The sequence below is a fragment of the Sorghum bicolor genome, chromosome 9 (genome assembly GCF_000003195.3).
Source record: "Sorghum bicolor cultivar BTx623 chromosome 9, Sorghum_bicolor_NCBIv3, whole genome shotgun sequence".
Lineage (NCBI taxonomy): Eukaryota > Viridiplantae > Streptophyta > Magnoliopsida > Poales > Poaceae > Sorghum > Sorghum bicolor.
Genome location: NC_012878.2, coordinates 2,603,643 through 2,627,386, shown reverse-complemented (window position 1 = coordinate 2,627,386; position 23,744 = coordinate 2,603,643). Strand labels below are relative to the sequence as shown.

Here is a 23,744-nt window from a genome sequence, read left to right as displayed (position 1 = left end):
CAGAGCATGTCGTGTGCCACAAAATCATTAAGAGACAATGGACTTGTACTTCATAGGAAACAACACCTCTCCTTTAATTTATTTCTTGAGCACAGGTATTATCATCCAAGCATATATTAGTACACTCAAGATCATTTCATGGCTCAGGGATATAAATTACACTACAGCTCATAGAGCTATAACTTATAAGCACTTCACTAGCCATACCTGGAAATACTGTAGCTTGTGTATGGGTAGACTCTGGACAAGCCCTCAGTAATCTTCTTGGCCCTCCCAGGGGCCTTGTTTACTTGCAAAATATGAATATTACCAATTTCGTTTGTATTTGACAAATATTGTCCAATCATAGACTAACTAGGCCCAAAAGATTCGTCTCGTCAATTCTGACCAAACTATGTAATTAGTTTTTATTTTCGTCTATATTTAATACTTCATGCATACGTCTAAAGATTCGATGTGACGGAAAATCTGAAAAATTTTGCAAAATTTTTTGGAAACTAAACAAGGCCTGAGTTCGGCCATGTAGAGATCACAATCAAATCAATGATACATTATTGGCGGTGGAGGCAGGAGGGCATCACTGGGGAGCAGCGCCTCCAGCTTGATGACCCTGCCCCGTGCCCATTGCGCAACTCCATTGTGAGCTCTCTTCCAACCAAAGGCACAGGGAGAGGCAAACTGTTCGTTTTCCACATTGAAGAATCCCAGCTTATATACCGTTTTGCCTTTTCTATCTTTATTTTGTTTTATCCTTTTTATTTGTTTTTTATTTCACTCTAGTTATTTTTTTATTCCATTTTTCCCGTTGCTCACTTCTTTCCTTTCTTATGTGGATAGATACACACCCAAGCAGAGACACCTTCATATCAAGTTCAATCTTAGATGAGGTCATGACATCTCGAGTCTCGAACCATTGTGAGACTGGGCAAGTTATCCTAGACCAAGCTACGAGCGGCCCGCTCGTGGCAAAGCCCTGGTACTGCATGCAAGGCTCAACCATGTTGTGAGCACCTTGTAAAAAAAAGAAAAAGAAAAAAAGACCCTGTTGTGAGCTAGGCTAGCTCGCCTCAACCAAGCATTGTAACAGGAGACGTATTTGGAAACCTAAATCTAAAATGGTCTCCAACACAATACCTATAGCCTCTAATAGAGTACCCATATAAAAGACTCATTTTGGGTATCAGGAGAGGCATAACCCAAATTTGGGTATCCTCTCTCCTGGAGACCTATTTGCAGAGAATGTTGTCTTTTAGATCTTGTTGTTAGAGAAGACTAAAAATAGGTATGTAACCTTTTACCTGTAGCGTTACCCAAAGGACAAATGGGTCTTGTATTTTAAGTGATGATTGTTGGAGATAGTCTTAGACGTTTGAATTTTAGACGCTCTAAGCTCTCTAGCAGGGTTTGAACCAAGCATTCTCTGAACTGCAACATCCGTACAAAAAAAATCAAACCCTGCGCCATATGCTAAGAATAGAGAAAGAACAGGTCCATAAAAAAAATAATTCAAGGGTCGGTTCTCTTAACTACTATACTATATTAAACAAATGTTTTTTTGAACGCAATGGCAGGAGCTCTGCCTTTGAATTAAGGGGGAAAAAGAAGTTTATGTACAGATGGTCTTGGAGGGAAAAAAGAAACAGTTACAGATTTTGTTTACAGACTACCCCTCCAAGTTAATGCTCTCTTCCTTTGCTCAATATCCTCTTTGATCCTTGTAGCCACTTGCATTGCCGATTCGTGGGCATTGTTGAAAATTCTTTTGTTCCTCTCCTTCCAAATATTCTAGAACGTAAAGATCACCATACCATTGAAACGATTTCTTTCCTCCTTAGTTATCTTGGTTTCGACCTCCTCCCACCATGAGCTTAAAAGGGTTGGATCCTAAGATGGTAGGATCAATTGGGCATCGAAGTGCTCCCATTGTAGAATAAGGCTCCATACTGCTTTGGCGAATGGGCAGAGTAGTGCCATGTGTAGTCCTGTCTCAAGCGGACCATTGCACAAAGCGCAGTGGTCTTGATGGGGCCATCCTCTCTTCTGCAGGTTATCTGCCGTGAGGATTTTTCCTCTCATCAGAATCCAAACGAACACTTTACACTTGTTTTCTGCATAAGCCTTCCAGATGAGGTTGCTCCGAAAACCCCCATAGGAACCTTTGTATCCTGTAAGCTGATCTGGTGGAGTAAGTGCCGTCAGCTGTCCATCTCCAAACAATGGAGTCCCGTACGCCCGCTGTGAGGTGGATGTTTTGGATTCTGACCCATAGGGAGACAAATTCCTCAACTTGGACAACGGTGGTGATTCGACCGCTTAGTGATCAAAGCCAGCTATTGTTTTGAAGTTCAAGCTTGACCGACCTGTTTTTCCTTTTGACTAGCTCGAACAAGTGGGGCACTAGATGTCTTAGGGCCTCGCCGTCCAACCAACTGCTATGCCAGAAAGCGATGCAACGGTTAAAGATATGGTTGGCAACGACCAAAGATATTCACATCAAGACTTGTGTACCATACATAGAATTTAATTACAGTCGCACTATCTATTTGATAGTCAAAATATAATAATAATAATAGATATTTCGAAACTAATAAAGGAACAAACAAATAGTGGCAATCACATCCTGTCGTCCAGGATCCAACTATTATGTGCACATTCGAGATCCAACTAGTATGGTGCATCATCATCGTGTAATGAGCATCGTGTAGTAGCCACATCTATAATCACCCCGTGTCACCTCACTCTTGACTTTTTTTTCACGACCATGCTATGGCACATACTTTTTTTTTTTCACCCCGCGGCACCTCACTCTTGACTTGTCTAGCGTCTCTTGACTTTTGTTCCCAACTGTGCTATAGCACGTACTTCATTAAGAAGGGGCGCCTCACTCTTGACTCGTCTGGTGTCTCTTGTGATGGTGTGATTTAGACCTATACACACCTTGTATCCTTGTTCCTACTCCAGCGGACCTAGGCCTTGTTTAGTTCCGAAAAGTGAAAACTTTTCGGAACTGTAGCACTTTCGTTTGTTTGTGACAAATATTATCCAATCATAGACTAACTAGGATCAAAAGATTCGTCTCGTGGTTTCCAGCTAAACTGTGTAATTAGTTTTTGTTTTCGTCTATATTTAATGTTTCATGCATATGCCACAAGATTCGATGTGATGGGGAATCTTGAAAACTTTTTGGTTTTCAGAGTGAACTAAACAAGGCCCTAGCCAAAAAAAAGATATAGGTAGAGTGGAGAGAGACGACATACTAAACAATAATAAAATTATTTTGCGCTCATATGCCATATTTATATCAAAATTATATAAATTAGAGCAAACACAATTACTTGCATTGTATAGATGAAGATGACTACTGGCACCTCTCTTGAAGAAGAGTAAACAAGATTTCTGAGATATCCAAAATTCAGCATACATCAAATTATCAATAGAAAAAAAAGACCAACCTGGCAATTAAAAAACACAGAAGACTTAGTGACTAAATAATGAGCGATAAGGTATCTCATAAAAATAGAGTATTGTGTTGTGTGAATCCATACCACTACTAAATAACTAAGCACGTCTATGTTGAACAGTGTATACCTTAGGAACTAAAGTCAGTACTCAATATCCAAATTCTCAGCATGAAAGTCCAGGAACATATTATACAAATCTTTTTAGTTAGATCCCAGTCTTTCTTAAAGAAATTAACCCCAAAACCATTAGGGCCTGGCACCGATTCATCTCTCATCTCCATAATGGCAGTTCTAATCTCCTTCATGGAGAAAGGAAGTTACAACATCTCCTTATCCAGTTTTGTTAACTGAGTCGGCCAAAGGAGCCTGCCAGCTTCATAGTACACTGTAGGCTTAGGCCAAACAACTCCATGTAAAAAGACACAATGAGGTCCATAATCTCTTTTTTTTTCTTTTTATTTCCTGTTCCTCATCAGCCACCTGGGATAAGATATAGCTTTTCCTTCGTCTGCTCTTAGCATATTGGCAGAAAAAATTGGGAGTTGGAATAACCTTGTAAGATCCATTTGCAACCATGCTCTGTTTCCAATATATTTCCTTCATTCGATAGATATCTTCTAGCCGTTTCTCCACTTCAAATCTTCTTTCCCACTCTGTATTAGACATATTCCTGGATTCTAGCTCCTTGCCAAAATTATTTAATCTTTCTGTTATGTTATCATCATTAAGTTTCCTTTGATCTCCAATCCGCTGTCTATTCCAGCCTTTTAAAAATTGTCTATAGAACAGTAGGCTTCCATGCCATTTATCCAAAGCATAGCAGTTATCTAGACTTCGAGCCGATTTTTATGATTGGATCCAAAAATAATATGCACAAAAATAGCACGCAACTTATAATGAATTTTATGAAAAAAAAAGTGAACTAAAATTTCCACCATCATTGATTAGCTGACATCGAAAGCAGACACCGTAGCCACATGCACGCCTACTTGTCCACACGCCACAGTGATAAAACTGATGTTTCATTCAACTCTGTGTCTTGGATGTCCACTTTTGAGCGACCCCATTCCAGCTGCGATCTCTATGCCTTGTGTGGTCCATTCGGCTACTGCGACAGCACAGGCAATGTCCCAACATGCCGGTGCCCTGAAGGGTTCGAGCCCATCGACAATGTCAACTATTCAAGAGGATGCCAGAGAAAGGAGGCACTGAGATGCGGGCAAGAAGCTTCATCACCTTGCCAGCGATGAAGGTTCCTGATAAGTTCATGTACTTGAGCAACAGAAGCTTCGACCAGTGTGCAGCCGAGTGCAGCAGAAACTGCTCATGTGTAGCATACGACTACGGCAGCTTGAGCATAAATGGTGGTAATGGCGACACATCAAGGTGTTTGGTTTGGACTGGGGACCTCATTGACATGGAGAAGGCCGGCTTTGCTGATAACTTGTACATCCGGGTTGCTGGATCTCCTGGTACCCACTTTCCAGTCTACCTCATGTTTCTTTCACCTGCAGCGACATTTTCGCCTTAGTTGTGTAAACACCACTAAGGTGTTTTTACAATAGTGAGAATGCTCCAACAACTTTTTAGGATTTAGTTCTTTTTTATATCTAAATCCCCAAACCATTCAGACATAAAATGAACCATGCCAACATAGCTTCTCTCGTACTTTATGCTGGTGTTGATGGCATCAAATAGTAAAAGAAAAGGGTTAGAGACTGCTAGATTTACTTTTAATCTTTGCAGCACTAAACTCCATACGAGCATGCAGAAAGTGACTTGAACTTTTGCGCAGATACTGGAATACGACACTTTGCAGTAGCAAATTATACATAATTATTCCTATACAGAATAACAGAAACCCATCAGCTAGCTAAAAAAAATCAGCATTGTGCAAGGGTAACTGTTTTGGGTGTTCACAGATTGGTCTTTTACTTGTTTATAAGTTAGTCAAGGATCACTAGGCATGGTCCTTTGGAAGCAAACTCACACTATTGCAAATGATGCTTGATGATGTAAATTCTGATGGATATATCTCCATGTACAGTACAGAAGAAGAGCAATTTAACGAAGATTTTACTCCCGATTATAGCTTTTGTGCTGCTACTCACATTCACAGCCCTTGTCTGGACACGTAAAAGAAGAGGTACATAGAAAAAGACCCCTTATTTTCAAAAATGTAGTTTAGTCGTGTAAATGTTCAGGGAAAAAAACAGAGAATCCACTGACGTTTCTATGAGCAGGTAGACGACAAAATAAGAAAGTTCAGAAGAGAGTGATGCTAGAATACTTGAGATCTTCGGACGAAACGGGGGGCAAGAATATAGAGTTCCCATTTATTAGCTTTGAAGACATTGTTGTAGCAACAGACCACTTCTCCAACTCCAATATGCTTGGCAAGGGAGGTTTTGGCAACGTTTACAAGGTACTAGCAAGCTTTCACCTGAGAATGGTTCATCGAAAAGTTTCACCCAATAATCACATTGATAGAAAAATATGTTATTGATTGTCTTCTGATTAAGAATGATGGAATCATGCAAGGGAGTTTTGGCTGGTACTAAGGAAGTAGCAGTCAAGAGACTTAGTAAGGGTTCTGTTCAAGGCATGGAGGAGTTCAAAAATGAAGTGGTCTTAATTGCAAAACTGCAGCACAAGAACCTAGTTAAGCTTATTGGTTGCTGTATTCATGAAGATGAGAGGTTGTTGGTTTATGAGTACTTGCCCAACAAAAGCTTGGATTACTTCCTATTTGGTACATTCAATTGTCAATTTGTCATATTTGTTAATAACCGGCAAATAAATGTGTATCTGCCTTGTGATATGCCTTGTTTCATGTTATTCCTATCAGACCCATCAAAAAAATCAGTGCTTCAGTGGCCGATAAGGTTCAAGATAATCCAGGGGGTTGCTAGAGGAATCATGTATCTCCATCAGGACTCTAGAGTGACTATAATTCATAGAGATCTAAAAGCAAGCAATATCTTGTTAGATAAAGAGATGAGCCCTAAGATATCAGATTTTGGCATGGCTAGGATATTCTTTGGTGAGCAGCTCCAAGCAAATACTAACCGAGTTGTAGGGACATAGTAAGTAACTCTTTCAGAACTAATAATTTAGATGGAATTTATTTGCTTGCAGTTTTTAAGGCTATGCAAACCTTTTCATTGGAATAATTTACACAGCGGTTACATGGCTCCTGAATATGTGATGGAAGGTTCATTTTCGGTCAAATCTGACACCTACAGCTTTGGTGTTCTACTGCTGGAGACTGTAAGTGGATTAAAGATTAGCTCACCACATCTCATGGATTTCCCTAACCTTATAGCATATGTAAGTATTGTGATATGCTAAAAATTCAGAACTAAATACCTAGAGAAAATGCATATGAGGTCACTATGAAACTGTATGTGTCTATTCAGGCATGGAACTTATGGGAAGATGGGGAATTAGAACATTTGGTGGACTCATTTGTTGTGGACAGTAGTTGCCCCATTGATGAAGTTTCGCGATGCGTCCAAATAGGATTCTTGTGTGTACAAGACAATCCAAGCTCCAGGCCCTTCATGGCAGAGGTTGTGTCCATGCTAGAAAACAGAACTACGCCACTTCCAACACCGAAGCAACCTTCATATTTTGCGCAAAGGAGTTACGAGACCGGAAAGGCTGGAGACCACAGGGAGGTCTCCACTTATGATATGAGTTTGACAGGACTTGAGGGTCGTTAGATGGTTAATCATTTTTTACTCTGAATTTTCAGCGATTGGCAACAGTGTGCCAACTCTTTTGATAACTGACTGTACATGAGACGTGTGAAATTTGTGCATGTGGCTGTTATATCTGTGAGCTTGTTTTCTATAAGGTGTTTGCTGAATCTGTGGATGATGTAGAATGCTTTGTTGAAGTTAGTATTTGTGTGTTTTTTTTACAGAATAGGCTCGCAATCTCAAGCAATTTGGGGGTTCTTTCTTAATTCTGGATCTTTCTTCCCAGCCCATATATCTTATGGCAGCAGAAATTCAACTTTTTTCCATTTAGCAATGGGATGAGTCACAGGCACAGCAGAAACATTTTTTTTACAATTGCAACAATTCTTTTGATTGTACTAAAAAATAATACTGTAAAAAAAACAGACCCAAAATAGCTTAGCTTACCCTAGCAAGCTGTGACTGTGAGAATGGAGCGCTGCGCCCCCCGCCGCGTCTTCCTTCCACGACGACCTGCCAGCGCTTCCAACGAGCAAGCTCTGCGCATTCTTCCACTCCGCTGCCTCAGCCGACGACCGGCGGCCCCGCGACGGCGACGGCGACGGCGCCTCAATGGAAGCCGCGGAGGATGCTGTACAGGGGCGAAGCTACACAGATAACAGTGGCTGCAGATGCACCACCCAAAATTTATGAAAACAATAGATTTTTCTAAAATTTCACCATATATGCACCCATATAATACAAATTTATGCACCCACAAGGCAAGTGCACTACTCTCTAACTTGCTCTAGCTTCGCTTAGCCCGTCACCCAGTTAGTTGGGCCTCGGATCTCCTCTCCCTTTGGACGTCCAGTTTGCTGCGGCGGGCCCCTGTCTGAAGTGTTTCTGGGCTGGCCCACGTACTGGATACCTGCCTAGCCCGCTGGCCATTTGATTCTTCTGCAGCTTCCATTTTCTTTTTCTTCATTTCATCCGTAGTCTATTTTGCCTAATTGAAAGCAATAAATTTCCCTACTTGGTTACAATATTTTCAAGGTCCTTTACGGGATCAGAACTCCAACTCTCTTCAGTTCATCTTTTGCTTTGAAATCATGCTCAAGAACTTGAGAAAATATTGCGTCAGGTCAAAACTGGAATTGACCAGAGTGCATTTTCAGGAAAGAAAGCACATATTCGTCATATCTTCAGTCCAAAGTACCTGTCACCTGATGAATAACTTAAACTAGTATAGGGGCAAAAAAGCAGTCCTCTAGTCACGCTCAACACTATTTCGATAGAATTTCAAGAAACGCTAACGACAACCTCAATTGGCAACCTTTCAAATTTTCAAGTCAGACTGGAACCCAACCACACAGTGCATTCTTCAGAACTTGACCACAGTTCATTTTCAGGAAAGAGAACATAATCTCTTGAATTAACATGACATCAGTTCAAAGGCCATTGGATCCCTTCGACTTACATTCGCTTCATGAGCTGCCATGCATACTTATTAAACTGAATCATAGCTCCAACATTTCTTTTCTTTTTTAACTTCCAAGGGAACAAATATTAAAGCGGGACAACCTTGTTCAGATCTAACTAAACTTAAAAATGCCTTAATCACAAGATTAGTTTTCGTGAAAGAAAACAAATGATCAATGCGTTCAGTTCCAAGGCTGTTCATTCTTTAATCATGAACTGAAGCAAAAGTCCAGCATTCTTCAGTTCCGAACTTCCAAGAGCATGCACAGGAAATTGGTAACAAACTTTGTTCACATCCAACTTTGGTTGAAAACTGCATCACCTTCAAGGAATAATATGAACACAACAGGAGAGTCAGTTTCAGGAACGAGCACATATTTTCAAGTGAGAAATAGCACAAATAAGGCAAGTCAACATGGAGCATGGTTCTCGTGTCGTTTTCATTGTAAATTCGATCAAATTTGAAGATAGAAACGTGAATTCTACAAGAAAATTGACCAACCACAATCATTTTTAGGAGGCAGAAACACAGAACCCAAAACATATACAGAAAAATGTAATTGATGTGAGTCATGATCATGAGCTAATTGATCAAATTTGTTAACAGAAACTTTTGAGAATTCATGAATTTATTTGTCTCCCGACAATCATATAGGACAGATTCTCAATAGTGCCATAATGGCAAGAGATTGTGCATCGACCATCCCCAGACCATGAATTTGTTGCTTTGGTTTCTGTATCACTACTTCCATCAACCCTCAACAGCATGAGCTAGCAACAAGACACAAATCTCAAAGTTGGCCTGCGAACCCAAATCCGGTACTACAAGTTGCCCTTCAGGACCTGACCATATGTGCAAAACCAAAGAAGCATGCCGAATTGCAGGGAATTCAGAGTTCACAGACATGATTGTGTCTAGCATAGCATCTATATTTACTATACAGTGAATCAGTGATCTCCACTGATTACAGGAATGCAATTGTCAGTAAGGAGAAGGCCCAAATGGAGCAACACACCACCAATGCAGTACATGACAAGCATACTTATCTACTGGTCACCGGGAAATACTCAGTGACATCACCAAGACAAAGACAATTTAACACTCACCAAACAACATCAGAAAGATGTAATTAAAACTGTCCAGCGGAAAGAAAACATAATATCACAACGAAGTCTTCTAAATCATAAAGATTTGTCCAAACCCCCACCACAAAACCAAGTGATTGATCCCAGAGAGTTGGCCGAGACAGAACCCAAAGCATGCCATCTGCTGATCAGCAAACAACAGAACATACCTCACGCATAATTCGGAAGCCCTTGCACCAGCAACTAGAGTTTGTCATGCATTTGGAACACCTTCCCTTGGTTCCTCGCCTGTATAGGCATCATCAATCACTGCAGAAATGCCAAAACAAATGAAATAGCAGCATATCAGGGTTCAGGGGGAACAACCAGGAGGATCAACAAGGTGCCGTCAATGGGAAATAAAATACTGATAGCATCCTATACCAATACAGAGTAATAAAGGTTCATTCAGATGGGTATTAGATGGGCATGTTGTTCTTCAAAGGAAAACGACTTTTAGTTTCATCAGCAAACAAACATACAATTGTTAATATTTAAAATTGTTGCTAATAAGTAAAATTTTCATATTCAGAGCTTAGACACTAACAATACATGTTTACTAGAAATTTACAATAAGCACAGCACTACGAAACAAAGGCAATAAGCTTATATACCCGGAATGCAGAAGCTCGTGTAGGGAAAGACATAACTATAACCCTCAAACACCTTCTTTATCTTCCCCGAATTGAGGTGGACCATGTAGACATCACCACGGTGATGAGCATATTTGAAGACAATCACAAATATGATATCTGCGCCCTCCACGGAGCCAGTCACATTAAACCATGGCGTCCGCGTGTCTTTAGGCAGCAGCGTCTCAAGGTTGAAGGTCCTGCCCTGTACCCATAGCACAGTTCCAGTGGAAGCTTTCTCCTTTGTACACGCGCATAATCTGAGAGGACCTTCGAACAAAGTGGTGAAATGAAATTCACCATCGGCCAAGGCCATGAGGGATGATGACGCAGGTCGCCTGATCATCGAAAGGCAATGGGTGGTTACTTGGTATTCAAAGGCGTCGTAGTTGTCATGGCCCCTAAAGTAGAGGGTGTCTCTTACAAGGACGCTCGGAGATGGCATGTTGTCGACCAAGAAAAGGTTGTGGCATGGAATTCCAGCGGTTAGGTTGCTCCAATCATCCATCTCAGAGCTGTACACGCGAGCGTATGTGTGAGTCGAGGTGCTGAAGAGGAAAACCACTCGGAAGGGGCCCCTGTGGCAACCGCGGTGATCGCAGCCTTCAGCAGTGGCAGCGCAAAGTACCGCCGCGTTGAAATGGCGGCGGTCCGTAACCGTGAAGCGGCCCGCGGGTGGGGCCGTGGGGCCGGGAGACGGCCGGGGCAGGCGGCGGCGCTCGTCCGTCAAAGGGTTCCAGACGATGAAGTCCAGAGCCACAGGGTAGCTCCCGCCTGGGGCCGGGGCGGCGAAGAGGGCGCGGCCGTGGCGGCAGTCGAGGGCGAGCCAGCCCGGGAGGTCGCGGGCGGCGGGGCGGTGGAAGGTGGGGTCGATAGACTCGAAGCGGGACATGTAGGGTATGGCGTTGCGTATGATGCGGAGGAAGCCGGCGACGTGGGGCGTCGGGTGGAGCTCCCGGTGGCGGCGGCGGAAGTCGGGGTCGGCGAGCATGCGGCGCCAGCTCTTGCATACGACGGCGGCGCGGAGGAGGCACGCGGGGTCGTCGGGTGGGACGCGGAGGAGGATCTCGCGGACGAGCTCGTCCGGCAGCTGAACCATCGCCTCTCCCCTGCCTGTGCTCTGCTCGGGGAGATGGCTAGGGTTTTGGGATTGAGTGGATTTGGAGGATTGGATTTATTGAAGACGGTGGTGCTGCATTGGCTACCACTGCACCCGTGCACTTCCCAGTTCTCTGCTAAGTGGGGCCTCTCACAAACCTTTCTTTGTTTATTTTCCTTTTCCTTTTTTTTTAGGCCCTGTTTAGATTTGAAATTTTTTTGGCCAAAGTGGTAAAAATTTTTGTGGTCAGAACTCGCGAAAAATTTTAGGTGTTTAGTTTGGCAAATTTTTTTCGACACAACTTGGGCTGCGTGCATTTGCAGTTGTCATTGTGGGCTTCTATGGGAGTGCGTGCACAGTTGCAGCCTAAAATTTTTGTCCCAAAATTTTTTGACCCCGTTTAGTTCCCAGGCCCCAATTCTACAAAAAAATTTCAAATCTAAACAGGCCCTTATAAAAAGTGGACCAATAAACCCATTTTGAGTTCCAAGTGGCCGTGATAAATGTAGACCAATAGTCCAATTCAAGATAAGTCATTACCATGACAAAATCGACCAAATCTGAAGATGGATTGGTATTTGGAGATAATAACCATTTAGTGATATGTTTGGCAAACTGTATTATTATTCAAGTATAAAATTGAAGTTGAAACACATTATTGGGTTTTTTCAAGGACTAGCAAAAATGACCATGCGTAGCAATAGAACCAACAAATATATATTGGAACCGAGATCTCTATCATTACTCGACCGGAATTGTTATAGCTGCTATGCTCCCGGATCACATATGAGATATATAGGGGGCGACCATATATGTTGTAACATCCTAGGTTTTTGTGTAATACAAAAATAACAACTTTTTAAAACTTTTGCTTGGATGTGTGTGCATCTAGTTGTTAGGTCAAACTTAGGTCAAATGTTTGCATATTCCCACCCCATTTAAAAAATCATGACGTCAAAATCTTTGCAACAAAAATCCTTTTGTACGGTGTTGATCGATTCAATGCTAAGACAAAAGTACTTTTAGAATGAAATGTTTTTTTCTAGAAATTTAAAATTTGGGTTGAATTGTAGCCTTTGCATGAATTCACACATGCAACCACTTCTTTTATGATTTATTATTTTACAAAACTCTAACTCACTCTCCTCCCCTTCACAGGATGTTGCTAATTAATCCATGCATTTCGTAAGCCTTCATGTCTGACTTTGGTTTTTTATTTGGGATTTGTTTGGAGTTTAGTCTGTCTTTAATCTAAATCCCTCCCATTTCCCTTGTGCAAAAAGGAAAGCAAAATCCTTCCCTTTCCCAAACCAGCCAGCATGCAGGCCCAAATCCCAGCTCCTCCAACTTCCGGCCCGCGGCCTTCCTCCCTCCCCACTTCTCTTGGCCACGCGGCCCAGTTCGCTTTGCCCCTCCGCACAGGCCGAGCCCACCTTCCCTCTCATCCGCAGGCCCAGCTGCTCGCCCTCCTCCTTCCACCGAAGTGGCCCACCGGCACCCCCTCCCCGGCCCATCTCCTCTTCGTCCTGCCCCCAGCCCACCTCGCGGCACCACCAGGCCATGCGGAAGAATGTTTTTTGGGGGAACATGTGGAAGAATTTGGACACAACTACACAAAGTTTGTGTTTTTTTTCTTTGATCGGCACAAAGCTTGTGTTGGTCAGGTCAAACTTGAACTGAAATGTTTTTTTTCAAGAAACCGAGCACAAATTCAGCTTATCTTCAATACAGACACGTGTCTGTCTGGAACGTGAACTGAGGATTGACACAAATTAGAATAAAAATATAAACATGGAGATCTCAAAAGTGAATATGAAGGAGCTACCCATGAAGTATGCATGGCCTTGTTTAGTTCCCCAAAAAATTTGTAAAATTTTTAGATTCTCCGTCAAATCGAATTTTGTGGCACATGCATATAGCATTAAATATAAATAAAATAATAGTTAATTACACAATTTGTTTGTAATTTGTGAGACGAATTTTTTGAGTCTAGTTAGTCTATAATTAGATAATATTTATTAAATACAAACGAAAGTGCTACAATATTCATTTTGCTAAAATTTTTGAAACTAAACAAGGCCCAAAGCATCACTTCATAACCTGACGGTGCAACATCAGACAACAATCGGGAGTTATAGGGAATTCAGGCTAGTGAAATCAATAACTCAGAATTCTTAAAACACTGCCAAAAGTTTAATTCCAGACTACAGTAGGACCAGAAAAAAAAATGATAGGTCATACTCGGCTATATCCACAATAGCGAGTAGCCCAGTACCGTTGTTTCATGACTAGAACACCGAAGCAGAAATCAGCTGCACAGCCCACATAATGTCAGCCGACTTTAGGTAGATACATATGTACGGTCGTGTGCTGATACTGTGTATCATGACTGTATCAGTATAGCACTCAGGGGCTGTTTAGCGCTGGAATTTTTTGCAAAATATTACTATAGCACTTTCATTTGTATTTACCAATTATTGTTTAATTATGGACTAACTAGACTAAGATTCGTTTTGCAAATTACATGCAAACTGTATAATTAGTTATTTTTTTATCTATATTTAATATTCTATACATGTGCAGCAAGATTTAATGTGACAGAAAATTTTAAAAAGTTTTTGGGGTGAACTAAACAAGTCCTTATAGCCTGATTTTTTAGACACTCATTTTTTAGCTCTAGCTTTTTTATTCTTCGACGGAGAAGGGTGGAGAGGAGGTGAAATTGATTCTAGAGTGGTTTTGGTGAGGATTGGATAAAAAAACTGTGATGATAGGGTTTTTTCGTAGCTCTTAGCTTGTAGTGAAAATGAAAAAACAATCCTTATTTGCTCTCTATCAGAATATATCTGCTTTTTTATTATTTTAATTGAGCGAGGGTGATTTTATAGGGCCTTGTTTAGATCATAATTTTTTGGAGTTTGGATACTGTAGCACTGTCACTTGTATTTAGTAATTCTTATCTAACTATAAACTAACTAGACTCAAAAGTTTCGTCTCGCAAATTACAGATAAACTACATAATTAATTATTTTTATCTATATGTAATTTTCTATACATGCATTTGAAGATTTCATGTCATAGAGAATCTTTAATTTTTTTGGGAACTAAGGCCCTATTTAGTTGCAAAATTTTTTGTAAAATAGCTACTGTAACACTTTTGTTTATATTTGACAATTATTGTCCAATCATGGACTAATTAGGATTAAAAAATTCGTCTCGCAAATTACAAACTGTATAATTAGTTATTTTTTTATCTATATTTAATATTTAATGTATATACCGTAAGATTTGATGTGACGAAAAATCTTGAAAAATTTTGCCAAATTTTTAGAAACTAAACAGCTCCTAAACAAGGCTTACTTTTTACTCTACATCCAAACATGTCCCTGACTCCTGACTCAGAGCAACCACAATGTGTGCTATAAGGTAGTCTATAGGATTAAAATATTTGCTCTCAGGTAACTGGAACATTATGAGACTAGTCCATAGCAAAAGGTAACCATAAACTTATGTACTACCCATAGAGAATAAAAAAAGGTTATTTTTCTCACTCCTCTCTCTCTCTTTCTTGGCTTTGCACAGGATTGTAAAGAGAAATAATTATTTATCTTATATGGAACCCACCTTATGGACTAGTTGTTGGGTGACACATTGTGGAGACAGCAATAGCTATTGTTTACTCACACAAAAGCTGCTCATATGAACTACTTACTCTATATACATTGTGGTTGCTCTCAATGCACTCCCAATGCTAGAAACTACATGTAGTTTTTATACCTATTAATTTATATAGACACTATGTATAGAAACTATACTTCAAATGGATAGTTTCTATACAATAATTTGTTATCCAATCATATTCATTCTCTCTTCGTTCTGGACCAATCATATCACTTTATGTCTTGGATTTCGCGTAGACATGGTTTCTAAGTTAGACCCAGTTTCTATGATTTTTACTCTCTCTCTTCAATAACTACCTTGTCACATCATCAAAATGCTTAGGTGACACCATAATTAATGTCTATAGAAAACTATGGTGATTTCTGCATTGGGAGTGCTCTTAGGCCCTGTTTAGTTTCCCACCCAAAATTTTTTCATCCATCCCATCGAATCTTTAGACACATGCATGAAACATTAAATGTAGATAAAAAAATAAACTAATTACACAGCTTGGTTGAAAATCACGAGACGAATCTTTTAAGTCTAGTTACTCCATGATTAACCTTAAGTGCTACAGTAACTCACATGTGCTAATGACAGATTAATTATGCTTAATAGATTTGTCTCTCCCGACATCTTTCCGACACATCCGATGTGACACACAAAAAAATTTTCATCTCCAATCTAAACAGAGCCTTTTTTTTTTTTGAGATTAATCTAAACAGGGCCTTATGAGGCCTAGATGGTCGAACCCGTTACCCGACCATGTAGCAGCAGCAGTGCCAGTGCAGCACTACAATACATTGAGATCTCCAATACATTATCGCAGCCGGCAGCTCGCTCTTTCGCCTCATTTTCTTCGATCCCCAAATCCACAGGTCAACCATGCCGCCGCAGCCGCGCGAGCTCTCGGACGACCTCCTCGGCGAGGCATTCCTCCGCCTCCCGCCGGACGACCCCGCGTGCCTTCTCCGCGCCTCCCTCACCTGCAAGCGCTGGCGCCGCATCCTCGCCGACCCGGCCTTCCGCCGCCGCCACCGGGAGCTCCACGGGACGCCATCAGTCCTGGGGTTCCTCCGCATCTCCTCCGGATACTACGCGTCCCGCTTCGTCCCCAACAACCCCGCCGCCTCCGGCCGCCCCGCCGCCCGCGACCTCCCGGGGCGGGTCGTGCTCGACTGCCGCCACGGCCGCGTCCTCTTCCGCGCGCCGAGCCCACTCCTCGGCAGGAAACTAAACTACGACCTCGTCGTCTGGGACCCGTTGACGAACGAGCAGCGCTGCCTGCCCCGCCTCTCGCCGCCACTCACGGACGTATCCCGCGGCCACTTCAACGCCGCCGTGCTCTGCTCCGCCGCTGTGGAAGAAGGCTGTGACCACAGCATATGCCACGGCGGCCCCTTCCGCGTGGCCTTCATCTGGAGTCAAGCCAGACAATTGCATGCTCGTTTGTACTCCTCGGAGACGGAGAATTGGAGTGAGGCCATCTCTGTTCAGAAGCCCCCTCGGAATCCAGTGAGGTTGTGTCTCCGCATGTTGCTATGCAGCAAAACTCTTGTGGGAGACACTCTCTATTTCCACTACAGCTCGGACTATGCCTTGGAGTACCAGCTTGGTGCACAGAGCTTATCGATCATCCACGGACCTCCACGGCCGGGGTCCCAAATTTCAGCCTTTTTCGTGATGCCCATGGGGGGCGGTGGGCTGGGATGCATGGACGTCGAGGAGGACGAATCAAGCCTCCGTCTACAGCTATGGTCAAGGGAAGCAGCTTCAGGCAGTGATGGAGTTGCGAGATGGACAAGGGGCAGAGCCATAGATCTTGAGGAACTCCTGCCTAATGGTGCTCTACCATCTCCACGGTGGGCACCTGATCTTCGTTCCCGGTTAACGAGTGTACAATTGCTCGGCTTTGCGGAGGGCACCGATGTCATCTTTGTGGGCACACGGGCGCATGCGCGTAACCACCCTGGTGGTATCTATATGGTCCAACTCAATTCAGGGAGGGCTAGGAAGGTTTCAGCGTTTGACACTGCACCCATTCCTTTTTATAATGAGATGGTCGTTCCTTATACAAGCTTCTGCATTCCAGGTAAGATATATCATATATGTAGCTAAGCACCTACTTATATCTATGTGTGTGCTGCTGCTCTGTTAACTTTGCATCCTTTATTATATATATGATTTGCTATTAATGTCTTCTACACTGCAAGTAATAGTATCTCAGTTAGCAACAAGCCTGCATATATGAAAGTACTATCAGTGCTCTAGAATGATTCGTCATTAATGTCTTCTACACTGCAAGTAATAGCATCTCAGTTAGCAACAAGCCTGCATATATGAAGATAATATAGATCAGTGCTCAAGAATGATTTGTTATGAATGTCTTCTAGACTGCAAGTAGTAGTATGTCAGTTAGCAACGAGCAATTGCATGTATGAAGATAATATCAGCGCTCAAGAAACACTGTTGATGCCACTCTGGTTGCTTTTGGATTAGTAGACGTTTGTAAAGTTGTCATTTTCTCTTTTAGTAGCAGATTCGTCGTGCAATGTTGTTTCTACTTAGGTAGTTAGGTTTATGGTCAATGCATTCATCAACATGCTGATTTTGTTCTCAATTATTTTCTACATCTCTGCAGTAACTGATGCCTCTTCTACAACCGAGGTGCCAGGAGATAATGCTTCAGGTGCATGAAAATCTCAAGCTGCTTGTGCATGGGCTTCTGAATCAACCAAGAAACGTTTCATGATGTTTGCAAGTTGTATTCCTGTGTTTATGCAGTGGGATGAGCTTTTTGGACATGTCAGTTCATTTTTCTGTGAGACAACCGTTTGGGACTCACTGATTTTCTGGTGATAAAACTATTTAAATTCATAGCATCCTGCATTGCGATTGTCTCTTTTCTTGCCTTTTGGTCAACTGTGAATTTAGTTGTGTTGCAGCAGTGATTTGAGGGCTGCATCAGTTATCTGAATACATGAGCAGGTACTGGAATCTGAGTTGGACACTTAGTGCACGACTTGTGATTTCTTCCCACCTTGCTGTAGGCAGTCAAAACGATCTGATGGATATACAGGCAATACAGGTGTATCTACCTGAGTTGGTTGCCCTTGACGTCAGTTGAGCATCTGTAGTTTTATGTCCCATGGTTGATCCCAATAAGAAAAACACTTCAACTGAGAGTGCATTCAATGTTGCTTTAAGGCTGGATTATAATGCTTGTTTTGCATGACTTGCCGTTTCTTCCATTGGTAACATTCCTAGTAGACTCTAGACAAGTGGTTGTGTTTGTATATTCTGGCATGGATGATGCAGATTGAGCTTTTTTGTTTGGATGTTGTCGGATTCACATCAATCCACATGTGTTGAGGTGGATTGGAGTGGAACTTGAACTAAATTTCACTCCAATCCACACCAACACACATGGATTAGAGTGAATACGACAACATCCAAACAAGGCCTCAGGTTATTTTTCCTGTTGGAGTCTCTTGCCGCCTTGGTAGAGAATCCAAACCAACAAATTAGTGATCCGTGAATGGTTAATAACCAATCTCTTGCACCACCACATATCAATTGTATATATGGTTGGTTGGGTCACATGAATAGTTATATAAAATTCATAGTTCTTCAATACATACATGATTAATTCCATCGTGAGTCCGTGATCATGAGCCATGGGATGTGCTTATGGATGCAAGCGGGTTCGCGATATAACTAAACTATGCAATTAGTTTTTTATCTATATTTAATACTTCATGCATGTGTCGAAAGATTCGATAGTATAGGTAAATAATTTTTAAGTGGGAACCAAACAAGGCATGGTGCAAGGACGAACAACACCAAGTCAGTAGTCAGTCTCAATTGAAAGCTTCATTTCGTCTCGCTTGAGATGCGGCAGCTGTGGAGACTGAAAGATGCTTTTCCTTGCACCAGATCGACCAAATCAGGGAGGGAGAGAGAGAGAGAGAGAGAGAGAGAGAGGCGTTGAATAGAGAAGAGAATAGCAACAGTGCATCTACCGCTCTTGATCTCTTCATGTACTATTCGCGGGCGCAAACTCTTGATGTGCTATTTATTTGCCTATTTCCTCTTGTTATATTTTCCCTCCATGCTTAAGTTTTTGGTCAAGCTCAAACTTTGCACGCACATGAATGATTCCATTGTTTTTCCCGCTGATTTCTGCGTACTCTAGACGAGATCCTCTACCGTCACGCACAATTGACTCCGTAGTTATTATATCTGCACCGTCCGTTGGATTCAACGATGAAGCTTGCAAAATTTATCTCTTTTTTTAGACACAGAGAAACTCATCTTTCTTTTTTAAAAAACTGTGAAACTCATCTAGTAGGCCGCATGAGTGGGTTACGGTGGCTCATCTTAGCCCACAACATCAGCGTACACACGAGTTGCCATGGGCTAGTCGATTATTCCCATGCTCCTCCGTCTTCCTCATCACTGCTTGAGTGCTTCGGACTTTGTCGTCTCAGATGTCGCTGCCGCCCACCCTCCTCAAACATCGGTTGTGAGATGTCACGGCACTACCCGCCCTCAAGCGCAAGCTATGAAGCGCCGCTATCCTCTATCTCCTCCCTCAGCTCATAGTCTTATCTCTGCTAAAGAAGGCCTCGGGTTAGCCCAACCTACTTGGTAGGTCGTGCTTAGCGAGCTAGCGCATCCCAAAAATTGGCCCGATAGGCCGTGCCTGGGCCAATAGTCAGGCATGTGACCCTATAATGCACGGCAGTGGGAGTAGGGCACAATGTATTGTGTTTAGCCTAGTCACTACGGGCCATGCCTAGACTGGACCCAGGCCTGACCGAGCAATCCGAATGGACACCTATCATCTATGACAGTAGCACATTTCACACAATGCATAGTGGTGCTCGCTCTTCCCTGTTCTGTCTACACTCTTCCCCCTCCCATTCTCCCAATCCCTCGATCCCTAAATCTCAAAGAACCATGTTTGTGAACTGAGTCAATGAATAAGCAAGACCCAATCCGTGGATCGCCAAATGGAACCTAACAAGTAACAGCTGCTACAAGAACCATTTTAGTGGACTTTAATTTGTAATACATGATATATGTCACCTTCTACCTAATGTTGCCCAGACTTTGTTCTAGCAGCAAATGAGCAAAGCAGATAGTTGTTTAGAGATCGAAAATGATGTCAGTCCGAAGGTTACCTTTGCTTCATCGTAGAAGTCTTCTAGACAAATCAAAGCCGCGTGTCTCATCACATCACAATTTCAAAAATTTCTTGTCGATTTCGATCGTTTACCTTTTGTAGCTGACACCGCACAAAAGAGACACTTACGGTTGACTGTGAATCCATATGTATTATATTGAACAGTTGAAAGTTTCCTTCCATGTTGCAACACTGAAATCCGATAAAAGATTCAGGACCCTCCAAAAACCTCTCACTCAGCATCTCCAGAGCTTGTTCGTTGAAGTATCAGGAAACGGATAGTTTATTATCCTGATTAAGGGCCTGTTTGGTTGACATCGAATGTTTGGATACATGCATGTATTACTAAATGTAGATTATTTACTAAACTAAAAATAAGGCTAAAGAGTAATTTGCAAGACGAATCTTTTGAGTCTAATTAGTCCATGATTGGATACTAACTATTAAATAAAATGAAAATGTTACCGTACATATTAAAGTTTAATAACCCCAACTAAACAACACCTAAAGACTTGGTTTACTGCACCTGGCCGGTCAGAATGTTAGTTTATCCAAATGCCAGTTTTATTTATAGGCTTCTGCTCCGGCCGGTACTCCTTGTATATATGTATGTACTACTATAAACCATCATGCACCTTAGAGCAAGCATCTGCAATAATAGTTTGTGACTAAAACACCTACTCACATTCCGTACGTTTAGTTAATCAGGTGCAAGTACGCAGAGTTGTTGAAGTTGAATTGGAGCAGGCACGTGTGTAATTCCTGCAACCAATCCCTGAACCCATCTTGGCTGCGAATGTTTTGCAGTCGTTCTATGTTTTTGACTACTACATAAGTACTTACAATAACTCTCCTACAGTAGCAAAACACGTTACAAAGGAGCAACTACTCTACTAGAAGAATTGATGTCTGACAGAGGGACCCCAACCATGTCGCTGCTGCTGGCGCTGCCGGAGCTGTCGGACGACCTCCTCGGCGAGGCATTCCTCCGCCTGCCGCCGGACGACCCCGCGTGCCTCCTCCGCGCCTCCCTCGCCTGCAAGCGCTGGCGCCGCATCCTCGCCGACCCCGTCTTCCGCCGCCGCCACCGGGAGCTCCACCGGACGCCATCAGTCATGGGGTTCCTCTGCTTCGCGGAGGGAGACGCGCCGTACGCGTCCCGCTTCGTCACCAACAACCCAGCCTCCGGCGGCCGCCCCGCCGCCCGTGACCTCCCGGGGCGGCATGTGCTCGACTGCCGCCACGGCCGCGTCCTCTTCCTCGCGCCAAGACCAAGCCTCGGCACCGAGCTAAGCTACGAGCTCGTCGTCTGGAACCCCTTGACGAACGAGCAGCGCTGCTTGCCCCGTCCCTCGCCTCCACTCATGGACGTAGCTGGCGGCTACTTCAACGCCGCCGTGCTCTGCTCCGCCGCCATGGAAGGCTGCGACCACAGCATGTGCCATGGTGGCCCTTTCCGCGTGGCCTTGGCCTGGGGTCACGGTCTTGTCATGCATGCTCGTGTCTACTCGTCGGAGAAGGACAGTTGGAGCGAGCCCATCTCCGTTCAGCATCCCCGTCGAATGCTGTTTCATCCCATGCTGCCATACCCTAGCACCATTGTAGGAGACACTCTCTACTTCCATTACAGCTTGAAGTATGCCTTGGAGTACCAGCTTGGTGCACAGCGCTTATCCATCATCGAAGAGCCTCCACGGCAGGTGCCTAAAATTTCGGCGTTTTTCGTGAGGCCCATGGGGGAAGATGGGCTGGGATGCATGGACGTCGAGGAGGACGAAACAAGCCTCCGTCTACAACTATGGTCAAGGGAAGCAGCAGGTTCAGACAGTGATGGAGTTGCAGGATGGACAAAGGGCAGGGCCATAGATCTTGAGAAACTGCTACCTAATGGTGCCCTACCATCTCCACGGTGGACATCTGTGCCCTCTTCTAGGCTTTCGAGTGTACAACTGCTCGGATTTGCGGAGGGCACTGATGTCATCTTTGTGGGCACATGGGCGTGTAACCACCCTCGTGCTGTTTATATGGTCGAACTCGATTCAGGGAGGGCAAGGAAGGTGTTTGACAAATGCAATTTAGTCTTTCCCTATACAAGCTTCTGCATTCCAGGTATAGTATATGTTGCTAATAAATACGACCTACTTGCATCTATGTGCTGCTATGTTAATTATTCTACATCATTTAGCTGTATGCCTATATTTGATTCGTTTGTTAATGTCTAGACTGCAAGGTAATAGTATGTCAGTTACTCAGTTAGCATAGCAACAGGCCTGCATATATGGAGGTAATATATCAGCGCGTTCAAGAAACCATGTCAACGTCATTGTGGTTTCTTTGGGATTAGTAAACGTTTATAAAGTTGTCATTTTTCTCTTTGAGTAGAGAAGATTCGTCGTACAATTTTGTTTCTACTTAGGTTTATGGGCAATGCATTCGTCTACCTGCTGATTTTGTTCTCAATTATTTTTCTCATCTCTGCAGTAACTGATGCCTCTTCTACAACCGAGGGGCCAGGAGATAATGCTTCAGGCGGTGCATGACAATCTCAAGCTGCTTGTGCATGGGGTTGATTCAATTCAACCAGGAAAGCATTTCGTGATGTTTGCAAGTTGTGTTTCTGAGTTTATCTAGTGGGATGAGCTTTTAGTACCTGTCAGTTCGTTTTGCTGTACGCCAACTGTTTGGGACTTTCTGATTCTCTGGTGATGGAACTATTTAAACTCATAGCATTTTGCGTTGCGATTATATCTCTCTTTTCTTGCCTTTTGGACAATGTGAAATTAGTTGTCTTGCAGCCCTGATTTCAGGGCTGCATCAGTTATCTGAATTCGTGAGCAGGTACGGTACTGGAAATTTGAGTTTTGAATACTACTTCATTTGTGCTGCTTGTCTGCTGCTATGTTGGACACTTTGAGTGGACGACATGTGTTATTTTTTCCCACCTTGCTGTACGCAGTCAAAACAATCTGAATATCTGATGGATATACAGGCAATATATATAGGGCCTTGTTAGTTCACCCCTAAAATTTTTTCACATCTAAACAAGGCCTAGGTGTATCTACCTGAGTTGGCTGCCCTTGACGTCAGTTGTGCTTCTGTAGTTTGCAAGTCCCATGGTTAATCACAAGAAGATAAACACTGTAACTGAGAGTGCATTCAATGTTGCTATAAGGTGGGAATTAAGGGATTATAATGCCTGTTGTGGTAACATTACTAGTAGGTTTCAAACATGTGGTTGTGTTATTTGTATATTCTGGCATGGCATGGATGATGCAGATTAAGGTTTTCTAGCATTCAGGGTTTTTTTTTCCCTGTTGGAATCTCATGCCGCGTTGGTAGAGAATCCAAACCAACAAAATAATGATCCGTGAATGGTTAATAATCATCGTCTTGCACCATTATTTCAAATCAGTT

The 23,744-nt window shown here is 42.8% G+C and overlaps 4 protein-coding genes and 1 long non-coding RNA gene across 6 annotated transcripts; 3 read left to right on the top strand and 2 right to left on the bottom strand.

Moving 5' to 3' along the window:
- On the bottom strand, positions 3,374-7,857 carry LOC110430025. Its single transcript, XR_002447193.1, has 2 exons — positions 7,613-7,857; positions 3,374-4,969 (listed from the first exon to the last, which is right to left on the bottom strand). It is a non-coding gene; the product is annotated as an uncharacterized LOC110430025 (long non-coding RNA).
- Positions 5,915-7,159, top strand: LOC8071268 (putative cysteine-rich receptor-like protein kinase 20). Its single transcript, XM_021446874.1, has 2 exons — positions 5,915-6,547; positions 6,644-7,159. Exons 1-2 carry the CDS (start codon positions 5,985-5,987, stop codon positions 6,810-6,812), a joined length of 732 nt encoding a protein of 243 aa, XP_021302549.1. The 5' UTR covers positions 5,915-5,984; the 3' UTR covers positions 6,813-7,159.
- LOC8068169 lies at positions 8,525-11,548 on the bottom strand. 2 transcript variants are annotated; one of them, XM_002439173.2, is made up of 3 exons: positions 10,366-11,548; positions 9,922-10,021; positions 8,525-8,948 (listed from the first exon to the last, which is right to left on the bottom strand). In XM_002439173.2, the coding sequence occupies exons 1-2, from the start codon at positions 11,480-11,482 to the stop codon at positions 9,966-9,968; spliced, it is 1,173 nt and encodes a 390-aa protein (XP_002439218.1). In that variant the 5' UTR covers positions 11,483-11,548; the 3' UTR covers positions 8,525-8,948; positions 9,922-9,965. The 2 variants fall into 2 exon arrangements, with proteins under 2 accessions (XP_002439218.1, XP_021302794.1); XM_021447119.1 differs by lacking the exons at positions 8,525-8,948; positions 9,922-10,021 and having other exon boundaries at positions 10,581-10,721; positions 10,808-11,548.
- On the top strand, positions 15,961-18,337 carry LOC8068168. The gene is made up of 2 exons (XM_021447089.1): positions 15,961-17,234; positions 17,784-18,337. The coding sequence occupies exons 1-2, from the start codon at positions 16,028-16,030 to the stop codon at positions 17,837-17,839; spliced, it is 1,263 nt and encodes a 420-aa protein (XP_021302764.1). The 5' UTR covers positions 15,961-16,027; the 3' UTR covers positions 17,840-18,337.
- On the top strand, positions 21,260-22,552 carry LOC8068167. The gene is made up of 2 exons (XM_021447551.1): positions 21,260-22,331; positions 22,440-22,552. The coding sequence occupies exons 1-2, from the start codon at positions 21,260-21,262 to the stop codon at positions 22,550-22,552; spliced, it is 1,185 nt and encodes a 394-aa protein (XP_021303226.1).